Source organism: Zeus faber (assembly GCF_960531495.2).
Source record: "Zeus faber genome assembly, chromosome: 2".
Lineage (NCBI taxonomy): Eukaryota > Metazoa > Chordata > Actinopteri > Zeiformes > Zeidae > Zeus > Zeus faber.
In genome coordinates, this window is record NC_137189.1 from 19,376,258 (window position 1) to 19,397,055 (window position 20,798).

The 20,798-nt window shown below is 39.3% G+C and overlaps 1 protein-coding gene across 1 annotated transcript in view; it reads left to right on the forward strand.

The window, feature by feature from the left end:
- The window catches only part of rngtt (RNA guanylyltransferase and 5'-phosphatase), a 110,029-nt gene that overhangs the window by 44,397 nt on the left and 44,834 nt on the right, over window positions 1-20,798 (forward strand). The window contains exon 11 of the mRNA XM_080024024.1: window positions 10,579-10,743. Coding sequence (XP_079880150.1) covers window positions 10,579-10,743 — 165 coding nt within the window. The remainder of the gene's footprint in view (window positions 1-10,578; window positions 10,744-20,798) is intronic.

Sequence of the window (20,798 nt, forward strand, 5' to 3'; positions counted from 1 at the left end):
CTTTTATCCAAAGCGACTTACAATTATTCAAACACCGACGGACGCAGCCATCAGGAGCAATTAGTGGTTAAGTGTCTTGCTCAAGGACACTACAGCATGCTAGCAGGAGGAGCCCGGGATCGAACCAGCAACCTTTAGATCACTAGACTACCAGCTCTCCCTCCTGAGCTACCATCCCCCTTTTTGCCCATCTCTACTGGCTAGCAGCGACTATTCAATTATCCTTGACATCTTTCCTTTGCCAGTAGCGCCTGTGGATCTCTAAGGGGCGTCTGAAGCATTCTGCAGACTCAACTTCTCAGCTGTGTGTTGTCCATCACTGTGATGTCAAAACCAAGCCCAATTATTTCTGTGAAATAGTGGTCACTCCCTGTAATGTTCACAAGTTTTATTAGCATGTCAGTTCATTTCACTTTCAACTAGTCACCTTTGCACCCTCTTAATGCAGACTGCCTCCACTGCTAATACAGATGCAATTAACGTGTAGACCATTCTTGAAAAAACCCAACTCATGATGTTATGCTCTTCTTTTGCATTTTACATTATTTGCAGTTGTAGCCGCAGCACCTTCTTTATTCAATAGATGATACTATATTATTTATAATGTCTGTGTTTTCCTTTGTCTGAGGCTTGGATTTCTGTATAATATTATTATGCTCAAGTGCAGTCCAGTCAGTATTTGTGAAAATAAATAACTATTTTCCAAAGCGAGCAATCTGAGAATTTAGATACCACTTGGTCCCAGCCCAGTTGTCCGAGCAATCTAATCACAGCATAAATTGCTTTAAATGAACACCACTGTTGTTCGTTCTTTCATTTATTTTACAGTTATTTAACAGAAGCTTATTTTTACAGAAAAGCAGGTTTGTTTATAATATTATATTACACATTTTGTTGCAGTGGAACACACAATAGTGTTACTATTTTCTTATTCATAGGCACTGCGTTTGACACTATATACTAATACACATATGTACAATGTTATGATTACAATATGTGACAAACCTTAAATCATAGCCATCAGAAGATGGTTACACTGTGCTCATAAAGGGATGGACATGGTCAGCAACAATACTCAGGTATGCTGTGGCGTTTAAAACATGCTCAATTGGTTCTAAGGGGCCCAAAGTGTGCCAAGAAAATATCCCCCACACTATTACACCACCACCACCAGTCTGAACCGTTGATACAAGGCAGGATGGATCCATGCTTTCATGTTGTTTATGCCAAATTCTGACCCTACCATCTGAATGTCGCAGCTGAAATCGAGACTCATCAGACCAGGCAACGTTTTTCCAATCTCCTATTGTCCATTTTTGGTGAGCCTGTGCAAATTGGTGCCTCAGTTTCCTGTTCTGAGCTGACAGGAGCGGCACCCACTGTGGTCTTCTGCTGCTGTAGCCCATCAGCTTCAAGGTTCCACGTGTTGTGCATTCAGAGATGGTATTCTGCATACCTTGGTTGTAACGAGTGGCTATTTGAGTTACTGTTGCCTTTCTATGGTCTTGAACCAGTCTGCCCATTCTCCTCTGACCTCTGACATCAACAAGGCATTTTAGTCCACACAACTGCCTCTCACTGGATATTTTCTCTTTTTCGGACCATTCTCTGTAAACCCTAGAGATGGTTGTGCATGAAAATCCCAGCAGGTCTGCAGTTTCTGAAATACTTAGACCAGCCAGTCTGGCACCAACAAACATGTCACGTTCAAAGTCACTTAAATCCCCTTTCTTCACCATTCGGATGCTCGGTTTGAACTTCAGCAAGTCATCCTCACCATGTCTACATGCCTAAATGCAATGAGTTGCTGCCATTTGATTGGCTGATCAGCTACAGTATTTGTGTTAACAAAAATTGAACAGGTGTACCTAATAGTGTGTGTGTGTGTGTGTGTGTGTGTGTGTGTGTGTGTGTGTGTGTGTGTGTGTGTGTGTGTGTGTGTGTGTGTGTGTGTGTGTGTGTGTGTGTGTGTGTGTGTGTGTGTGTGTGTGTGTGTGTGTGTGTGTGTGCATATATAGCGGCTTTGAGAATAAACATGCCTTTACAAAATAAAGCTTAAGGTCAATGTTTTTCTTTCATAATTTTCAAAATAATATCACAACCTTGACTTGCTTTTGCCAAAACAACTTGGGCTGTACTCTTCAAATGCAACCTTGATTCCTGGGAAAACGCACATGATGCTGCTAACGGCAGTTTAAGACTTGATTCCGGCACTATTGCCAAGTTTCATTTACCTCAAATAACTTTCCATGGTTTTCCAACAATATGCCCAGAAGTGGTATGTGTGTTACTGCTGCTTCCCTAAATTCATCCCTTCAACCTCTTCACCTTCATAGCTTAATTTCTGCTTCCAGTGCTTCTTGTGCTTTAACATTTAATGGATCTTTATATATAGATAACCACGACACTGCTAAATGTACCCATAGGCGCCGTTACATAACCAACTCAATTGCTGCTCGAAGGATTTCACCCATTCTTTTTGTTTTGTTTTGTCTTCTTGCCAAATGTATCTTCTTTTATCGCGGTTTATGTAGCCTCCATGCATTTGGGTCCATGAATCTCCTTTCTGCTGCACAAAATCTAGATCTATGACTGTTGATAATAGCCAGCCTCTTTCTACCGAAGGTGACTCGAGCGTTTTAGGAAATCCATCACCATCATTGCTGTGCTTTATTGTACCATCAGAGTTTTTAACTTTTAGATCTAGTAGGTTTTGATTTTTGATAGAAATCTTTAAATCTAAAAGTACAACAGCTCAGTAGGGAGCAAGTATAAATAATAGAAAACCAATTTAGTCTTCTGGTACATGTATTTGCAGTTTTGACACTTCATCAAGATTTGATGTGAAGCTTTAGAGCTACAACTCTGCCTTTACTGATAGGGATATACAGTATAGTAGTTTAAATAGATCTATTGTCTTTTTCCCATATTTTTCCCACCCAAACATATTGAAAATATCATCCGCTTACCATTTAAATAATTCCTTCAGCCTTAAAAAATGTCATATATTAAATTAAAATAATGACAAACATATAGTCAGACATAAATTACCCAAAACCATTTATTGGCGATAGGGAGACAATTTATTTGGGTCAACCAAGCATTTAGCTGGTTCAGTGGCAATTCAATTGCGGAGTGTTGGGATTAATGACATTTCTAGTGTGCTGTGGCTTTCTGCTGAGCAGCTATGGGTCATACACGCCTTTGACTCATTCACACTTACATCTTGTCCCATCCTGATGACACAACTGACAGATGGTGCGGAATGTGTGGGACATGACAGTAGTTGTTGTTCCAGGAACATGAACACGTAGTGTGCTGTCAGTTGTTGAGCAGAAAACAGAAAATGGGGGACAACTATAATTGTATTTAGTATTTTTCTGACTAAATCATAAATATAAGTGAATCCACTGTATCCAGAACCTGTTTTAGCTTTTTTTTTTTTTTTTATTTAGCAGCATATAAAGGGTGATGTGCGATGAGAAGCTTGACACGAAGCCGTGGTAATGTACGCAGCGCCCAATACAGACTGTGCGTAAGTCCGAACAGTTGTTTAAACAGCTAGGTCGTTAAGTGAGGAGTAGCTGTATTAAGCAATTTGGATTAGGTAAAAAATAAAATAAAACAAAAAAAGCAAAAACAGGTTCTGGATACAGTACTTATATTTATGACTTAGTCAGGAAAATACTAAATACAATTATAGTTGTCCCCCATTTTCCATTTACATGGGATATTTCCGTTTTTTATTTTTAATACCTTTTCAAAAATTTCTCAAACCTTTTTCGCTTTGTCATTCTGGGGTATTGTGTGTAGATTGATGAGGGGAAAAAAATCCATTTTGGAATAAGGCTGTGACATAAAAAAATGTCGGGAAAGTGAAGGGGTGTGAATACTTTCCAGATGCACTGTATATACACTATATATACTATATACACTGAGTATATTGCATCACCAGTCTCAGTCTCGTTTCCACAGTCTGTCAGTATTCAATACACTAGCGTTCGCAATGGCCACGCCCCCTTACCGTGAAATAATACGGGTCCTCGCTTATCAACTAATTCCCTTAACGACCTGATCCTAGGAACGGAATGCAGTCGTTATGAGAGGACTACCTGTATTGACTTTCAAATAATTGACAATTGAGCTCTATTGTAGATTGGCTCTGCTACTGTCGTTTTTGGAGATAATGCAGACCCAGCCACCTCTGAACAATGTGACCATTTGATATCACACTCACAAAGCTTCTGTCCTCATCCCCTCGCTGGAATAATTTGATTCAAATCCAATGCAGCTAGTACCCTGGTGGTTTATTTGTTTGTTTTTATACAAATGACATGTTTGGCCTTATATTTTAAAAGCCTGAATATTTAATGACTGATTTGATTGTCTCCACTGAGGGCTGTAATAGAAAAGTTTCTCTGTGCTTAAAAGGCAAAGAGTTTAATTACAAAGGGAGAAAATGTGACCCCCCACATACTTTAGGGTAATTTGGTGGCATTTGACTTTTTTTCCCCGCATCATTTGAAAGTGAAGAATCCGAGCTTCAAAACAAGATGTCACATGTGCAGATCAGGCGAAGATCTTTAAAGCTATGACTTGTTAATGACAAGGGTATGGCAAACTGAGATAATCACCTTCGAGGTTTTCCCCACACTTGGCTTCATTCAGCCAGCTCCCTGAATGCAAATGGGGTTGGCAGACCAATGGAGCCAAGCTAGTTGTCACATGACTACTTAACACCCTACTGAATGGGGACTTGACACCCAGGTGAATGGGGCAATCTTTGCATTGTTCTTGTGTTTTGAGGGAATGTTGAACAGCGTCATCGACACACAACATATTTTGTTTTTAAAAAAGCTTTTATTTAAAAGTTAAGAATATACATGTTTTATAAAAGTGGAATTATTTAGGAGTTTAGAAGTGTGGACAGCACAACAAAATGTAGAGTCTATCAATAATATGAGTCTCTGAAAATCATCCTTGGTGTGTCATTTAATATATAAATGTGCTCATGCCAAATATCTTCTAAGTTCTTGAAATTATTATGTTGGCTAACCCCAACCCCACCCCAGCTACAGTCTGAGAGCCTGGTTGGAGCCTGTTTTAATTTTCTTTTCATTTGCAAGTAAACTTGAGAATCATGTGCATTACTACTACCACTACCAATCACCAATCTCAACAGACTTCATCACGTCATCAACATCTTCCGTTGTAACAACGGGTGTATCGTCGTCTGGTGGTTCTTAAAAATATTCAGTTTCATCGTCAGACTCAGGTTGAAATCTGCTGTTTGAAATGTTCTCCAAGTCCAGGATAATATCGGCTTCAGCAACGCCGTTGTTCTCAGCGTCGCTGTGGGAGAACTGACTATCATCACGGAAAATTTGGTCCAGTGCGCGCTGTTTACGCTGACTTGGATCTATCTCACTGGTCAGATTAAGATCCGCGATATGATTTAGATCTTCCTCCACCCACTTCTCGTAATCCATAACAACACGGAGATGACAGTTTTCACAGACAAGTGAAACTGAAGGAGCCTCGTCTTGTTTATGGAAGTGACGTCAGCATTTCTTCTTAGATGGTAGACGTTGGTACACGCCCCCTCCACAATAATGTCTCAGTTTGTGTGTAAAGTAGTACGATTTAAAGGTTGAACTCTATCAAAACGGTGTCACATTGTGACTTCACATCACATGTAATTTAATCTAACGGGAATATTTAACTCGACGGTTTGACATTTTTCTACTATTTATAAATCAAACTTGGTTTTGAAAATACGTTGGGAGATAAAAAAAAAAAAACAACACAAAGGAACACAAATTCCTTCACAAAGGTTTTTTCAACTTATTTGGCTGCTCCTGGCAATTTTAGAAATGTGCGAGATAGCGGGTTTTGTTGCAGTGGGTCACAAATCTTCTTGGACCAAGCTGAACTCTCGATTAAGCTCTAATAATCCCTATTGAAAGTGGCATTAATTGCTTTGGCCGCTTCTATAGCCCACACATACTCTGTTAAACATGAGGATTACTTGTGCCACGCCACCGTTTTCTGTATTAAATTGGAGTTGCTGTAATGAAATTGTGAACTTGCAAGTTTGGTCTGTGGCGCACAATAGATGAACATCTGAATGCTTAAGGTAAGATACTGGCACCGTCTGTTGTTTTGATGAATATCAACAGAGCTCAGGCATTAAATCAATGTTAAGTGCATCTATTTCAACTGATGTAGTAACTGCCAAACGCAACCTCTATTTTACACAAAAATGTTTATCCTCCTGCGATGCCCTTTAATGCCATAAAAGTCTTCTGAGAAAATATGTGATATGTAAGTAGCATTATCAAAGCAGAATAAAAATGCCCTCATGCCCAAGCTTTTCTCCCACGTATGCTCGTGGCTTATTCATTAGGCAGTATTGATCCACTGGTGTAGGTCACTTCGATGCACTTCAGTCACCAACTGCAGTGTATTCAATGCTCTTGACTCTGTCACTCTCTCATATTTTTCACACTGTCTAGATAAAAAAATTAAGCAGTGAATTTACTTGATAATATGTGAGAGGCATAAAATGTCAAACAGCCATCACAGATGAATTTACAGCATGCATTATCACCACCCTCCAAACCTCCATCTGGCTGTTGTTTCAATATCCACTCACAGTATTTGTTTCTCACAGCTAGTGTCAATTGCTTTTATTGATTCTTGCAGCGCAGAAAATTTTGGAAGTTCTATATAGTTCCCTTCTAATGTATTTTTTGTCTGAGACGAGCTCTGAATCTCATTTGACCGGCGTCCCGTTTTAAATATAAAATATTCTCCGTATTGTCAAACTCAGCTATTACTCCACACGGCTTTGCCTCAGGCTCTTCTGCCTCCACTTAAACTTGAAAGCAGTCACATAGACAAGCTCTTTTAATTTGCTGGCGTTACTATGTCCAATCAGTGTCAGCTGCCTGCTTGTATCCGCCATGTTGCCTTCTTTGGTATTATTTCTTCTATGGAGTTTAATACTTAGCATTGGTCAATACACAGTCTTGATCTAATCTTTGAGTATATGTACTGTGTTTCTATATGAAAAGAATTGTGTGTATGTGCGCACGCACTGATCAGCGATTAGTGAATAACATTGATCATCCCTGTTCCAACGGCATCTGTCAAGGCGTGGGATATATTAGGCAGCAAGTGAACAGTCAGTTCTTGAAGTTGATGTGTTGGAAGCAGGAAAAATGGGCAAGTGTAAGTGTCTGAGCGACTTTGACAAACGGCCAAATTGTGATGGCTAGACGACTGGGTCAGAGCATCTCCAAAACGGCAGGTCTTGTGGGGTGTTCCCAGAATGCAGTGGTTAGTACCTACCAAAAGTGGTCCAAGGAAGGACAACCGGTGAAAGGGTCATGGGCGCCCAAGGCGCATTGATGCACGTGGGGAGTGACGTCTAGCCCATCTGGTCTGATCCCACAGAAGAGCTACTGTAGCACAAATTGCTGAAAAAGTTAATGCTGCTATGATAGAAAGGTGTCAGAACACACAGTGCATCGCAGCTTGCTGCGTATGAGGCTGTGTAGCCGCAGACCGGTCAGAGTGCTCTTGCTGACCCCTGTTAACCACAAAAGTACCTACAATGGGCACGTGAGTGTCAGAACTGGACCATGGAACAATGGAAGAAGGTGGCCTGGTCTGTTGAATCACTTTTTGTTTTACATCAGCGTGTGCGCTGTTTACCCAAGGAAGAGATGGCACCAGGATACTCTATGGGGAGAAGGCAAGCCGGCGGAGGCAGTGTGAGGCTCTGGACAATGTACTACTGGGAATCCTTGGGTCCTGGCATTTATGTGGATGTTACTTTGGCACGTACCACCTACCTCAACATTGTTGCAGACCAAGTACACCTCTTCAAGGCAACAGGAATCTCTGAAGGCAGTGGCCTCTTTCAACAGGATAATGTACCTACCACGCTGCAAATATTGTACAGGAATGGTTTGAGGAACATGACAAAGAGTTCAAGATGTTGCCTTAGTCTCCAAATTCCACAGATCTCAATCAGATCGAGCATCTGTGGGATAAGCTGGAAAAACATGGTGCATCCATAGGGGCCCCACCTCGTAACTTACAGGACTTTGGATGTTGTGGCTGATGGGGTGGTGTGTGTACACATATATATATCGCCCAATTCCTTCTTTTCAATTCTGACTCATTATTTTTGATCACTATCATTTTCAAATGTGATATTTGTTCCATCGAACAATATTTACTGTTCTGAGTCAAGCACAGCAATGTAGAGTTAAATAGAATGGAGAATTGATTAGCCTATACAATTTGTGTTTAGACCAAGCTTTGTGACGTCTGTGTTTCTTGGTCTGCCAGATCATTAATAGAACTACCACATATTCACTGAGACAAGCTGAATTGACTGCCCTCAGTTATTTTGGAGAAGTACCTCCAGCAAGTAATTTCACACCAAACTAGATTCCATGGATAGATTATTTAGGTCAATAGTGACACCGCGGTTATTTAATACAACTACTCATTAACTTTGGAGACGTCATGCAATTATTGAACTTAAAAAAAAGTTTTTTGTTTTTTTTTACAGTGGATTTTCTCGAACTTTGAATATAATAAAACTGAAAAACAATTCAAAATAGATAAATGAAGAACATTTTAAATAAATAAAATAAACAATATATAAATATATATTATATACATTTAAATAAATAATGTTATCATTGTCGTCAAAGAAGAGCCCAAAAAGTTGCCGGATCTGTGTTCTGCCATTATATGTGGGGACGTTTGGACGTCTCAGACCGTGTCAGATGTCACTGAAAATTACGGATTCTTTCTTTAATCGCTCTCCTTTTGGGTTGGGAGGAGGGTGAGTTCGGGTTCAAGTTGGTGTTTGATGGAAGACACGCTGAGTCAGCTCCGGGGGGCCTCATCCCCGCTGTGCTCTGCCTGGCTGGAAAGCGCCGCAGCTGGGGAGAGAGTGGAGGAAACATTGGTCCACCTGGACCCCAAGACTGGTCAGACTTCATGTTTGATAATAATAACATGTGTAAGATAATAGGTATATATCGGATAGGTGCGACAATTCTTTATGGGATTCAGACATGGGAACCCCTGGTGAAGTGTCCTTTAGTTCAACTAAACATGGTACAGTCGACAGAGAGTGAGTTTTGGAGGGGTGAAAGCTGTAAAGAAAAGGGGTTTGCTGGATTTACAACACAAGACAAAACAAGAGCATCATTGTGAAATGGAATTCATTTATAATAATTGTATTATCTTGATTATCTTGTTTTCATAATCGTTGGAAGCCAAAAACGTAATTGAAAATTAAATTTAATTAATCGCCCAGCCCTAATTATAAGGCTACAGCTTGCACACACAATGTTCTCCCTTGAACCTCGATTCAGTCTCTGTGCCATTGACTTGAATTAATTTCTCTTAACCTAAAATTCCAGATGCAGTGAATCCATCCAATAATTGTTGCTCCAAATGCTCTGTGGTCGTGAAAGCAGTATGATAAATTAAATAACTTTTTCTGTTATTTATTTCCTTTTTTGTCTTGCTGTTGTCTTGAGGGAGATTCTGCTGTCTATTCAAGGCATCCTTCAGTGTTTGCCGCTTGGGCGCTGTTTTCACCTAACTGCTCCACTCAAGCATGCTGTACTCTTTTCAATAGTACTTTTTCAAAAGATTGGTTGTGTTATGACTCGACCCTCTGTTGCCACCACCTATCATTTTCAGATTTTAAACCTTGTGTAATACAGAAATGTGTGTTTCTGTATCTGACTATCTGTATCTGAACCTATTGCTAAAAGTGTTGTTTGCTCCACCTGCATGGTTATTGGCGGCTGTTGTTTAGTAGCAGAACATGGAAAATAGATGGATGGAGTTTGATTAGCTGTATTTTGGCTAAAAAAGATCAATTAAAAATTACCTTCAGATCAGCACTGGAGATCCCTGGAACCTAAGCGTTGCATTTTATCACCCCTCTCCAAAATTACCTTTGTTTGAAGAAAAGCAAAAATGGACTTGAGGGTTCCTGGCTTTGGGCTCTGTCCCAGCCTGTCTGTACAGCCAACAGTGCACTGCACCTTTTACTCATTTGTGTGGAAGCGCGGAGGGCTTTGGAGGTACCTGTTGTCATGACTACATGAAACAACTACTTATTGCACAATCAACATAACTTTTAGGTTTGATATTGTGGCAGTGATGGCAACTACATGACTGTCCTGCTCAGCAGCACAGGGATTTCATGAGTATTCAGGCCTCAAACACTGTTTCCATGGCAGTGGCTTGGCAGCTTATGCACCTTTTTCATAACTGTACAATCTGTCTCCAAACAGATGGATATTTTATTTCTGCTTGATAACCTTGGGGAAATGAAAATGATTAATGTCCAGAGTGTGTTAGAATATAAAACACATGAACACACTTTATTTTTAAGGTAAAATGTGGAATGTTGCCTCTCGTGTAGGTTACATATCAAAAATCATATTGAACTTAAAGGTCAACTAATGCTCTTATCTCAGGTTGCAGTAAGACGGCTACCTAGCTTTTCTTGTTGGTCTGTTTATTTCGCAGGGGCAGCCTGTTGGACAGTGTGATTTCAATATTCGACTGCTCTGCATAGAAAAGGAAATTATTTATCCCCGGATGGAAAAGATGAAGACGGGACAGATCGATAAGACGAAGGAGCCGTTCAGCGTCCGAAATAAGCCCTTCTTCGACATCCACGCATCTCGCAAGGTAACTTTGCTTCCATTCTTTTGATGCTCAAAGAACCCATGTTTGCCCGGTTGAAGGCCTTCCTCTCATGAAAGTAGATTTAGAAGGCTGTACAGACTGAAGCCTGAGCACAAATTGCAAAATGTAAACTTTTGATTGTGACATATTATCATTCTTTAATATTGAATTGATTTGCTTCTGTGAGGTTTTAGTGTTGTAATTGATTTTCGCTGTCGCCTGTGATTGAAGTTTGATGCTTCTTTAGCATGATCAGAGCACCTGTTCAGTTAATACTTAAAACAACATTACCTTAAATTTAACAATCAAAACATTTAAATTAGCTTGGCAATGTTAAGTGCTGTAAATATGTTAATAAAATGTCAGTAGACAAACCTGAAGTTGAAACAGTTTGTCTGAACAATTTGACCTTTGTGTCCATATATACCGGTACTTTGTGCACAAAGGATCTTTTTTTTTTTCCCATTCCCAAAAATGAAGTTATTACACATAATAATGTAATTGAACATTACTATCCTTCAGATGTTTCCTTGTTTAAGAAGGAGCACTGGTGCTGTAATGTCTCCAAAAGTTTCAAGTCACCAATATACAGTATATGCATTATTTGGTGGAAATCTTCAAAAAACGTAATCTTCTTTATTTCGGAGACCTCATACAATAACCCCCCGCGGATTTTAGGTACATTTGGTACCTTTTCACTTTTTTTCCACAGCATTTGAAAGGTAAGAATCAGAGCAAGCTGTTATTTGTGCGAATCAAACAAATATTTTTAAAGCTATGACTTGTTAATGACGAGGGTGCAGCAAACTGTTTTTCTGAGATGATCACCCTCAAAGTTACCCCAACACTTGGATCCATTCAGCCAGCTCCCAGAATGCAAATGGCTTGGAGGACCACCAAAGCACATGGCCACATGGCCACTTGACACCCTGCTGAATGGAGACATGACAGCCTGCTGAATGGGGCAATCTCTACATTGATCTTGTGTTTATAGGGAATATTGAACAGCCTCATCGACACACAGCATCTTTGTTAAAAAAAAAAGCTTTTATGTAACAGTAAGAGTATACATGTTTTAAAACCATGAAATTATAGAGAAGTTTAAAAGGGCAGACAACATAACAAAATGTGCAGTCCGTCAATATTATTAGTCTTTATATCAACCTCGGTGTGTCATTTAATATATAAATGTGCTTATGTCAAATAGCCAAAATCGCCTTGGAATTTTAATAGTTGACCAACCCATATTTAATTTCTGCTGTAGCCTTTTGTCAGCCCCTTTCATGTAACTTTCTCCATGATGAATAGCCAAAGTTTACATCACTTCTTTAGACCATGTGCTAACCTGTTTAGCGAAGTCAAAACTGTAATGCATCTTGATGTGGTTGCTCGCAGGTTGAACACGACCACCCAAAGAGAGGTTGAGGCGCTCACAGGAGTCCTTGATCATGGAGTTGTAGGCCTCCTTCTCCGAGTGTATTTCCTTGTGCTGTATAAATCGCTTCTTGTAAGTTCAAGTTCAAGTTCAAGAGATTATTTGTCACATACATATACATACGTTCATACATATATGCAGTGAAATGTCATGACACCCGGTGATTACGCACAATAAGCTCTATAAATACTAAAAAATACCAAAATGTGCGTAATCGCCACAAGGTGCTCATAGAAACTTCTTCCATTGTAACAACAACGGGTGTATCCCTGGTTCTTGAAAAAATTCAGTTTCATCATCGCATTCAGGTAGAAGTCCCTGTTTGAGGTGTTCTCCAAGTCTGGGATGACGGCGATATCTGATTCAGCGTCGCTGTCAGAGAACTGACTATCACCGCTGAAAATGTCCAGTACACGCTGCTTACACTGACTTTGATCTATCGCACTGGTCAGATTAAGGTCCGCGATATGATTTAGAACTTCCGCCACCCGCTTCTCGTCATTCATAACAGGGAGATGAAAGTTTCACACACTAGTGAGACCCAAGGCTCCTTGACCTGTGCTTTAACCATCAGTTTACGGAATTGACGTCAGCTTTTCTTCTTCGCTGCTTACGCCACCTACACAATAATGTATCTAGGTGTTTGTAAAACTAGTTAGATTTAAAGGTTGAACTCACAAAACTGTTTCACATTTTGACTTCACGACACATGGAATATTGGACGAATGATTTTCACCTGCGCGGTCACTTTAAAGGAAACAATTGATCGGTGTTTGCGCTGCTCAGCGTCTTGGTAAGTGAACTGTGTTTCCCCATGTAATCTAACGGGAAAATTTAACCCAACGGTTTAACAGTTATCTACTATTTATAAATGAAACTCGGTTTTGAAAATACGTTGAGAGATAAAAATAAACCCCACAAATCTGGAAAAATCAAATTTTCCTTCTAGAAATGTTTTTTGAACTTATTTGGCGGCTCGTGGCAGTTTTAGAAATGCGCGACATAGCGGATTTGCTGCGGTGGGTTACCAATAAGGGTAGGGACAGGAGAGTTATTGTACTCTCTGTTAAGGCCCGACTTAAAAGTCTGTTCAAGGATGGTGCACAATTAACTCAATCTTTTACCCAGCAAGAAATTTTGGACTCTGCACATTACCAAGGGATCCAAGTATGAATAATTCATTTCAATTAATTTATTTTCTTGTCATGCCTTCATGCAGCCCCCCTACATGGGATTTCAATGCATATTCACAATCTATTACTAGGGGTCACACATGGAGCCGTGCAAGATCCTGGCCTACATTATTAACTTTCAACGACCACACCACATCGGCCACTTTTATAAATAAAAAATAAACAAAAGTACAACAAATATGCATAGCAGAGGAAAGACGTGTAAAAGTCACATTTATAATGCTGTTCTTTATTGATCACAGCCTTGTGTAGAGCCTAAATTTACTGACAGCCTATGTGTAGAGCTGTCAGTAAGTTTTCATTTAAACAAAACAAGTTCTCCCCTTTGTTTCTCCCATAAACCATACTTCCTTACTGTCCTTAACCGTTCTAATATTTTTCCTTCTTGGATAGTAGTACAGGATAGAACAAGATAAAATTAATTTTATTTTCAATTTCATACAGTTGCCTGGATCATCGGACAGTAGTAGAGATGCCTTCCACTTTTTTCAGTTCTGGTCTGATTATGATACATACTGTATGTGCCGATACCAATAGTTATTCCGATACCAGAGCTCTTTTTTCTATGTGGAGACTTTTTTTTTCTACTCCACTGTACCTGTTAACTGTCGTGAACCCATCAATATAAAAATGACTCATTGAAATTGGTTGAGAAATGTAAACGTTGTAGTGCTTTTTATCCAGAAAACTGCAGTTCCCCCATTTACTTATATTTGTTTACAGGCCAATCTTGCCCATTCCAACATGGCGGCGACATTGACATTGGTGCTACGAGCCGAAGCAGTCAATGCGGCGTCTATGGTGTGGGCCTCTCGGGTGGAACAAGAATTTTCAGCGAATGCAATCATGGAAGACCTCGTTGCGAAAAAGAATACAAAATCCCCTATGTGGGATTATTTCGGTTTTAAACTGGACGCAGCTGGCAAGCCAAAGGGCTTATCTGTGTAGTTTTTAATCCCCATCCAGTAATTTGTTTCACTGTGTTGTTGCACGAACTCCCAGTAGCTCTATGGCGGCGCATACGTCGGAATCATGGCATCTTATTTTGAGGACCGACACAGCTAAATGGCTGCTTCAATCAGTGACAGTTTGCCCAACTCCAACTGCCAGTTCCTATTTGCACACTTTGAATTGTGCTTTACAGGTTAATTATTTGCCGAGCTGAATTCTTGAGGAGGCAGACCATGAAATGGAATTTGGATATGCACGTGGATTGGTGATGTCAGTCCGATATCCAATGAATGAATGATGTCCGTATTGGCACCTGATACCGATATTGGATCGGATCGGTCCCATCTGTAGTCTGTTGTGGCAGGGGTTTCTTATGTTTCTTGGTACTTCGTGAAATACTAATCATAGACAACCGGATTTTCTTCTCGTCTATCCCTGCACAGGCCCCCACCCTAAAGGTCTTTTGGAGGAACCATGTTTTTGATATTCCAGAGATGATGTCATTGGAACTATGTCTGGTTCTTCACTGACTCTATTGTTCTATACATTAGCCATCTGCTTCCAACACAATCACATCTCTGTTGTAAAGGACACTTTGGACGGGTTGTGGGGGGGGGGGGGGGGGGGCAATTGGAATCTGACTGATTTCATCATGAAAGTGCAGGCCTCCACCCCAACTTCATTCGCGAGAAAATTCCTCTCAGGATACTCCAGTTGGAGGCTAGTTCTGTGATGGCTTTTGTCTGCAGTAAGGCTGATGTTTTCTGTCTGCAGCACTTGTGGTATAATTTTTTTCTGTCTAAATGTTTTTATTTTACTACTTATGAGGTAGTTAATTGAAAAGCTATACCGTTTACAACAACCTGTATATCTTCAACAACAACAGGATTAAAAAGTTAAGAAAAAGAAGAAATAAATTCAGAAAAATGTTATTAATATGTCGGGACAAAACACTTCTAAGATAGAAATTGTCAAATGAGACTTGCAAAGAAAATTTTTGCAAGGTAGAAACTTGTGTTTCTATTTTACAGGTTGTGAAATATCAACAACCTGTAAAATAATGGAAAGAAGATATGTAATAATAACTGTAGCACAAGGTGTGTTCAATATGTGAGTGACTGGTGAGAACGACACTTGCCAGATGGCCACTTTAAGGCAACTTTGAAGGAATTAGTATTCAACAGTGGAAAAACTATGAAGACAACGTTAGCTCCTTAACAGGCTCTTGAATTAGCCTAAAGGCAATAAAGCTTAATTAAACTTGACAGTGTTTAGCAAAATGTACCCAGACGTAATGAAGTGATCATTTAGCCAATTTGTACCAACACCACCCCGGCACCAGCAATGAAAAAGACATGAAAATTTGATTATTGTTATTTTACCAGAACTAATGAAAATTCTAATATCCACCTCCGATTTAACAAATACCTAAAGCGTCTAAGGTAACAACCTCACTGTAATTGCATTGGTAAATTAATCTATTGGTGCAAACACTTATCTCCCAACATTATCAAAAGCATCTTTCGCACTGAATACCAAAAGTTTGGGGGTTAAGGATCGCATTATACTTTGCAGGTTTTTGTCCCAATCTTATTGCAGATAAGCAAATCACTATGCTTTGTTCATAGCATAAAACAAAGCATAAATCCCTACTACAACTTACTTCCTGCTATGTTTTTAAAATATATTCGTAATGTATATGGCAAATTGATATAACTTAAATTGCACTCTGAAATAGAAGGATAATAACAAGTCAGCTGATGTTTTAAACAATGCATGGCATGTTCTGTGTATGAAACTGAATAATCTATAATTGCATGCCTCCTTTGATAAAAAATGTTTTTAAACAATGTGTTTATCACAATCAAATACAGACTATCTATATGATATATATGATATGGTGTCTATATAATAGTGAAATACAAACAAACAAAGCATGAAGGAAAGCGCTAATAATGCACAGTGTGCCTTGAGAATAAGTGAAAGCAAGACTTTTTATATCATAGCTTGAATGGGAATACCTTTTTTATTTGAAAGTTAATTCACATCAGGCCCAGCAAACCTGAGCTGGAATAACTGGGGAAAGAGGTGCAAGGATGAACAAATTCACTTTTGGACCTGAGACAAAGTTGCTCTTAACACTTCTCTGTGATTTCAATCTTTTCTTGGAGCACAGACTGATTGCCTTATCGCGATGGGGAAGATTAAGGTTCAGCTACTATATTGAATACAAAGTAGCCAAGAGAATTTTGCTTTATTGAAAGATTGAAAAATGCTTGAAGTGCAGTGGAATTCAAGAATGCTAAACCGTGCAGTTGTTCTCATTGATGCCTCCCAAATCACTTATTTAGTTTCCTGTGTGCTGTGAATCGGTGGTTTGGGTCATTTTTCTTTCTCTGGAATCTCGCCTTGCCCTGGCCACCTCTGCAACAGAGAAACTACCTCAATTCCACAATTTGTCCAGGAAATGCATTAGCTTTAGACTCCTTTCACTATCGATGATACCATAAAATATTTTTTAAATGTTCAATTTCATTCAAGGTTACAGATTATAGTATCTTTCCCTAGACATTAGCCTTGGGAACAGCTATTCCCATCTTGAACATGTATTTGTTTGACGGAGATCGGGTTCCCCATCATCCTCTGTCACATAATACTTGCCAAACGTAAAGCTGGGTTACAGCTAATCAGGAGAAGGTTCTCTGGGGTATATCTCAAATGGATCCAGGGTTTATTATTGTCACCCATCGCTGGTGTTTGCCCTTGGATGTGAAACCCTGATGGTGTTACTATGGTGACCACCAGACACTTGTCAAGATGCCCCAAGACTTCTTCCTTCCTTCTTCTCTAAGTGTGTCTTATCCCTCATTTAAAAAGCCAGATAGTACTGAAACATCCTACTCTTATTGTCCTTCTATTACTGCACAGCCCAGACAAAGGTGTCAGAGTGGTGTTTTTACAATATGACGGGAATCGCGGTGGCAGACTAAAAGAAATAAAATCCCTGTGTCATTAGCTCAGTGCTGACAGTCTCTGGTCTCCGTGCTGGATCACTGACCGGACACCACAAGTAATAGCTGCATGCTACTTATGAATTTTAGATTTCAAAACTATATATATATATATATATATATATATATATATATATATTTATAATTATTATTTGTTTTTCCTGCATAACATATTAAAGGCAAATCAAGGTGGTTTGTTATCTCTAACCTTTGTCTCTAACCTTTAGGAGTAAGTCCAGAACTGGACGTGTGACCTGAGAGTGCTTCTAGCACTTGGCAAAGGGAAGCACTCTCCTGTGTGGGTAGTGAGTTATAAAGATGTGTATAACCTTTCAATATTTAATTTCAATATGACCACCTGTAAAATGGATGTGGGAACCCGAACTGTCATTATTGGTGGGTTGTGCATGATGATATTTCAACTGATAATCATGGCAATATCGGCTGTATAAAAGGTAGGGTGAGCAAGACTTGCTTAAAGAATTTGGAATTCCTCTCTCTTCAAACAGAGGCGGTGGTGATATCATTAGCTCGAAGGAGTCCTATGGGGATGTTGCAAAGGCTTCAAAGAGAGCAGGGAAGTCAATGCTCAGTAGCGCTTTAACCTTTGCCAATGGCTGGAACTTTTCACGATGTCACCAAGGATATTCCACAAGCTGCGTGACCAGCCCAAACTATGATATCCTCTAAGAGCTTTGATGTGCTGCAAAGCTTTTCCATCACCTTGGAGGGCATGAAGTTATTGCCAATCCATCTGTAGCAAACTAAATTAATGTCGCACATCTGCTAGGTACTTCTGTGGATTTAACTCCTTTTCCATCAGCTTTGTCACACTAACTTACGGATACAGTATGTATTAAGTAGGAGTGATTACATTTTTTGATGGACAATGCCAACTTCCACAGGGATTTGGGAAAGTAGTAATCAAATCAGGGAGATTGCTATCAAACATTATGACTCCTGTCCTCATTCACATCAATAGAAGGTGTTGTGGTGCCTGCATATTTTTGTGCCTGTGGACATTCAGCCTTGTTATACATATACATTGCAACAACATTCGGAGCATTTGGTTGTACAGCATAGTAAGTATATATCTATTTTACAGAATTACCTGGAGAGCATTAATCTTTTTAAGAAATATGCCATTAAGTATTTATCAGCCTGTCCTCCTAGCCACTATAGTTTGAACACCTACCCACCAAGGTGGAGTTCACAAACAAGGCGCACCAAATCACCTGCAGTCTCTCCCCTGCTATTCCCACTCACAGAGAGAGAATACGTCTCCTGTTGTATAAGGGCTCATACCGCTTGGAAGAAAACACTACATGGATACGATGACTAATAACGTTTGTTTACCTCAGTTGCTTTGAGTTTTTTTTCGTGCTCTTCAAAGCCTCCCAAGACATTACGCAATATCTGATGATGCACGGAATATCTGTACAGTAGAGTTTGTATTCTCTGGAGAGAGAGACGCTGTATGGATCGTGTTATTGAGTGTCATATAATAATTTCTTTCCTTCTTTTTCCTGCCCTTCCTATGCCTTCCAGGTTGAAAGAAATATTTGCATTGTAGATAGCCTGCATCAGTCTTCAGATGCTTATGAGGCTTTGGATCTTGCCCAGTTTTGACAGCCTATTTTGATTCAGGCTCTGGTGTGTGCATTTATTGTATGAACACTGGCAATGACCAGTACTGTTGTTTAGAGAATCTGGACATTTGTGACAACAGCATGGCAAATGCTGTTTGTCTGTTCAGCCACTGTTTCTCACTCAATTACAACTGTACAGTGACTGATTAATATGCCTATTCTTCTAAAACGCGTAGTTTCACATCTTAAAAATGACCTCAGCTGCTAAATGAAGTGCACCTTGACAGAGCCAAACATATTGAAACATCAAATGCTGTAAACTCCATTGATAACAATTTACGACAGATTTGATGCATTTACTGCACTCTGCTAAGGAACTAATGTGCCAGTGTCTATTATTATTGGATTTTGCAACTACAAATTATACTAATTCACTGGTAAACTCATTTATCACAGCAGTTATTTTATAGGCTATAAACCTATTGAGTCCATGTTCACAACTGAGATGCTGAAGATTATTGCATTTATAACGTTATTTTTCATTAGTTATTAATTTTGAATAGTTCAGCAGAATATGTAATGTTTTTTCATTGCTCTGCTCTGATGCCATCAAACGTCAGCTACCCTTGTATTTATACTGTACTTCCGTCCTGTAAAAGTTGCATGACTGCATACTACTGACGACAAGCATGTCAGTAGAATGGAACTGTTTCATTACAAACACATCGAAAGTTACATTTAGAGTTTAGTGAGCTATAAAGTACAAGTGATATCTTTTAACTATGAAGTGAAAGTGCTGGTGGTGGCTTTTCGAGCACCCACTGTCGAGCTGAGAGATGTGAACTGAAGATGAGAATACAAAATAGTGCATTGGGGAATCTGGAGCGATTTTAATTAAGTGCATACAATTTGTCAAGTTCTTGGAGAATACAAAAACAGGAATTTTCAAGCAACCATATTGTTGTATCTGTATGCTGGGCAGTCGTTTATTTAGTTGAGTCTTGCATCGATCATAATGTTATTTCCATCGCAAGCAAATGACCAATGTGAATTATCTAAGCAGGTTTGGTAGTACAGGAAAAAGACCTTACCTGTGTTTGTAGCAGTACATGCCGTTTAATAGCTGAGTACTGAGCAGAATGTTTTTACTGCAAATTATACCCTGTCATGTAGTGACACGACAGATTAGTCTGTCAGTCTGCTGTGAACATTTTCTAGTACACCTCTTCAATATAAGCTTTATTGTTTGTCTTTAACTAAAGACATAGTCATAGCCATAGTCACCGAAATTCTATTTCTGACAGTTGAAGTTGTATTTTGTGCCTCCAAAGTGTGTATTCTGTTACTTCCATGATTATGTATTTTTCAGGATCACTTATTTCCATTTTCTTTTAATTCCTGACATGGTTAAATGTTCAATATTGGAACAAATTACACCATTCAGCTGGATCTATTAAGCTGTGGTTTACATTCAAAATGCAACTAGAAGGTGGTGTCACTCACTGATTGTATAATTAGCTTTAATCAGTCATTAATTCCACACAGATTTCGCACATGAAGGGAACGCTTACACTTCATTTATATACATCTAACCGTTAATCTGCTGGTCGCAGGCATTTACAAGAGGATGTCTTTACAGAGCACCCCCCATACAAACACACACTAGCCCCTACAACTCAAAGGCATTTTTTCCTTTTTCATTCTCAGTTGAATTAATCCTTTTTTGATTAAACCCTTTTCTGCCTCAGAGGAGGCCTTCCATGCCATCTCTTTTCAACAGTCTGTACCTTACTTGAGAGGAATGATAAAAATGATTACTTTAAGGTCTCTACATGCCCATGAATATATGAAGAATATAGTATGTTTCGGGCCACAGTGC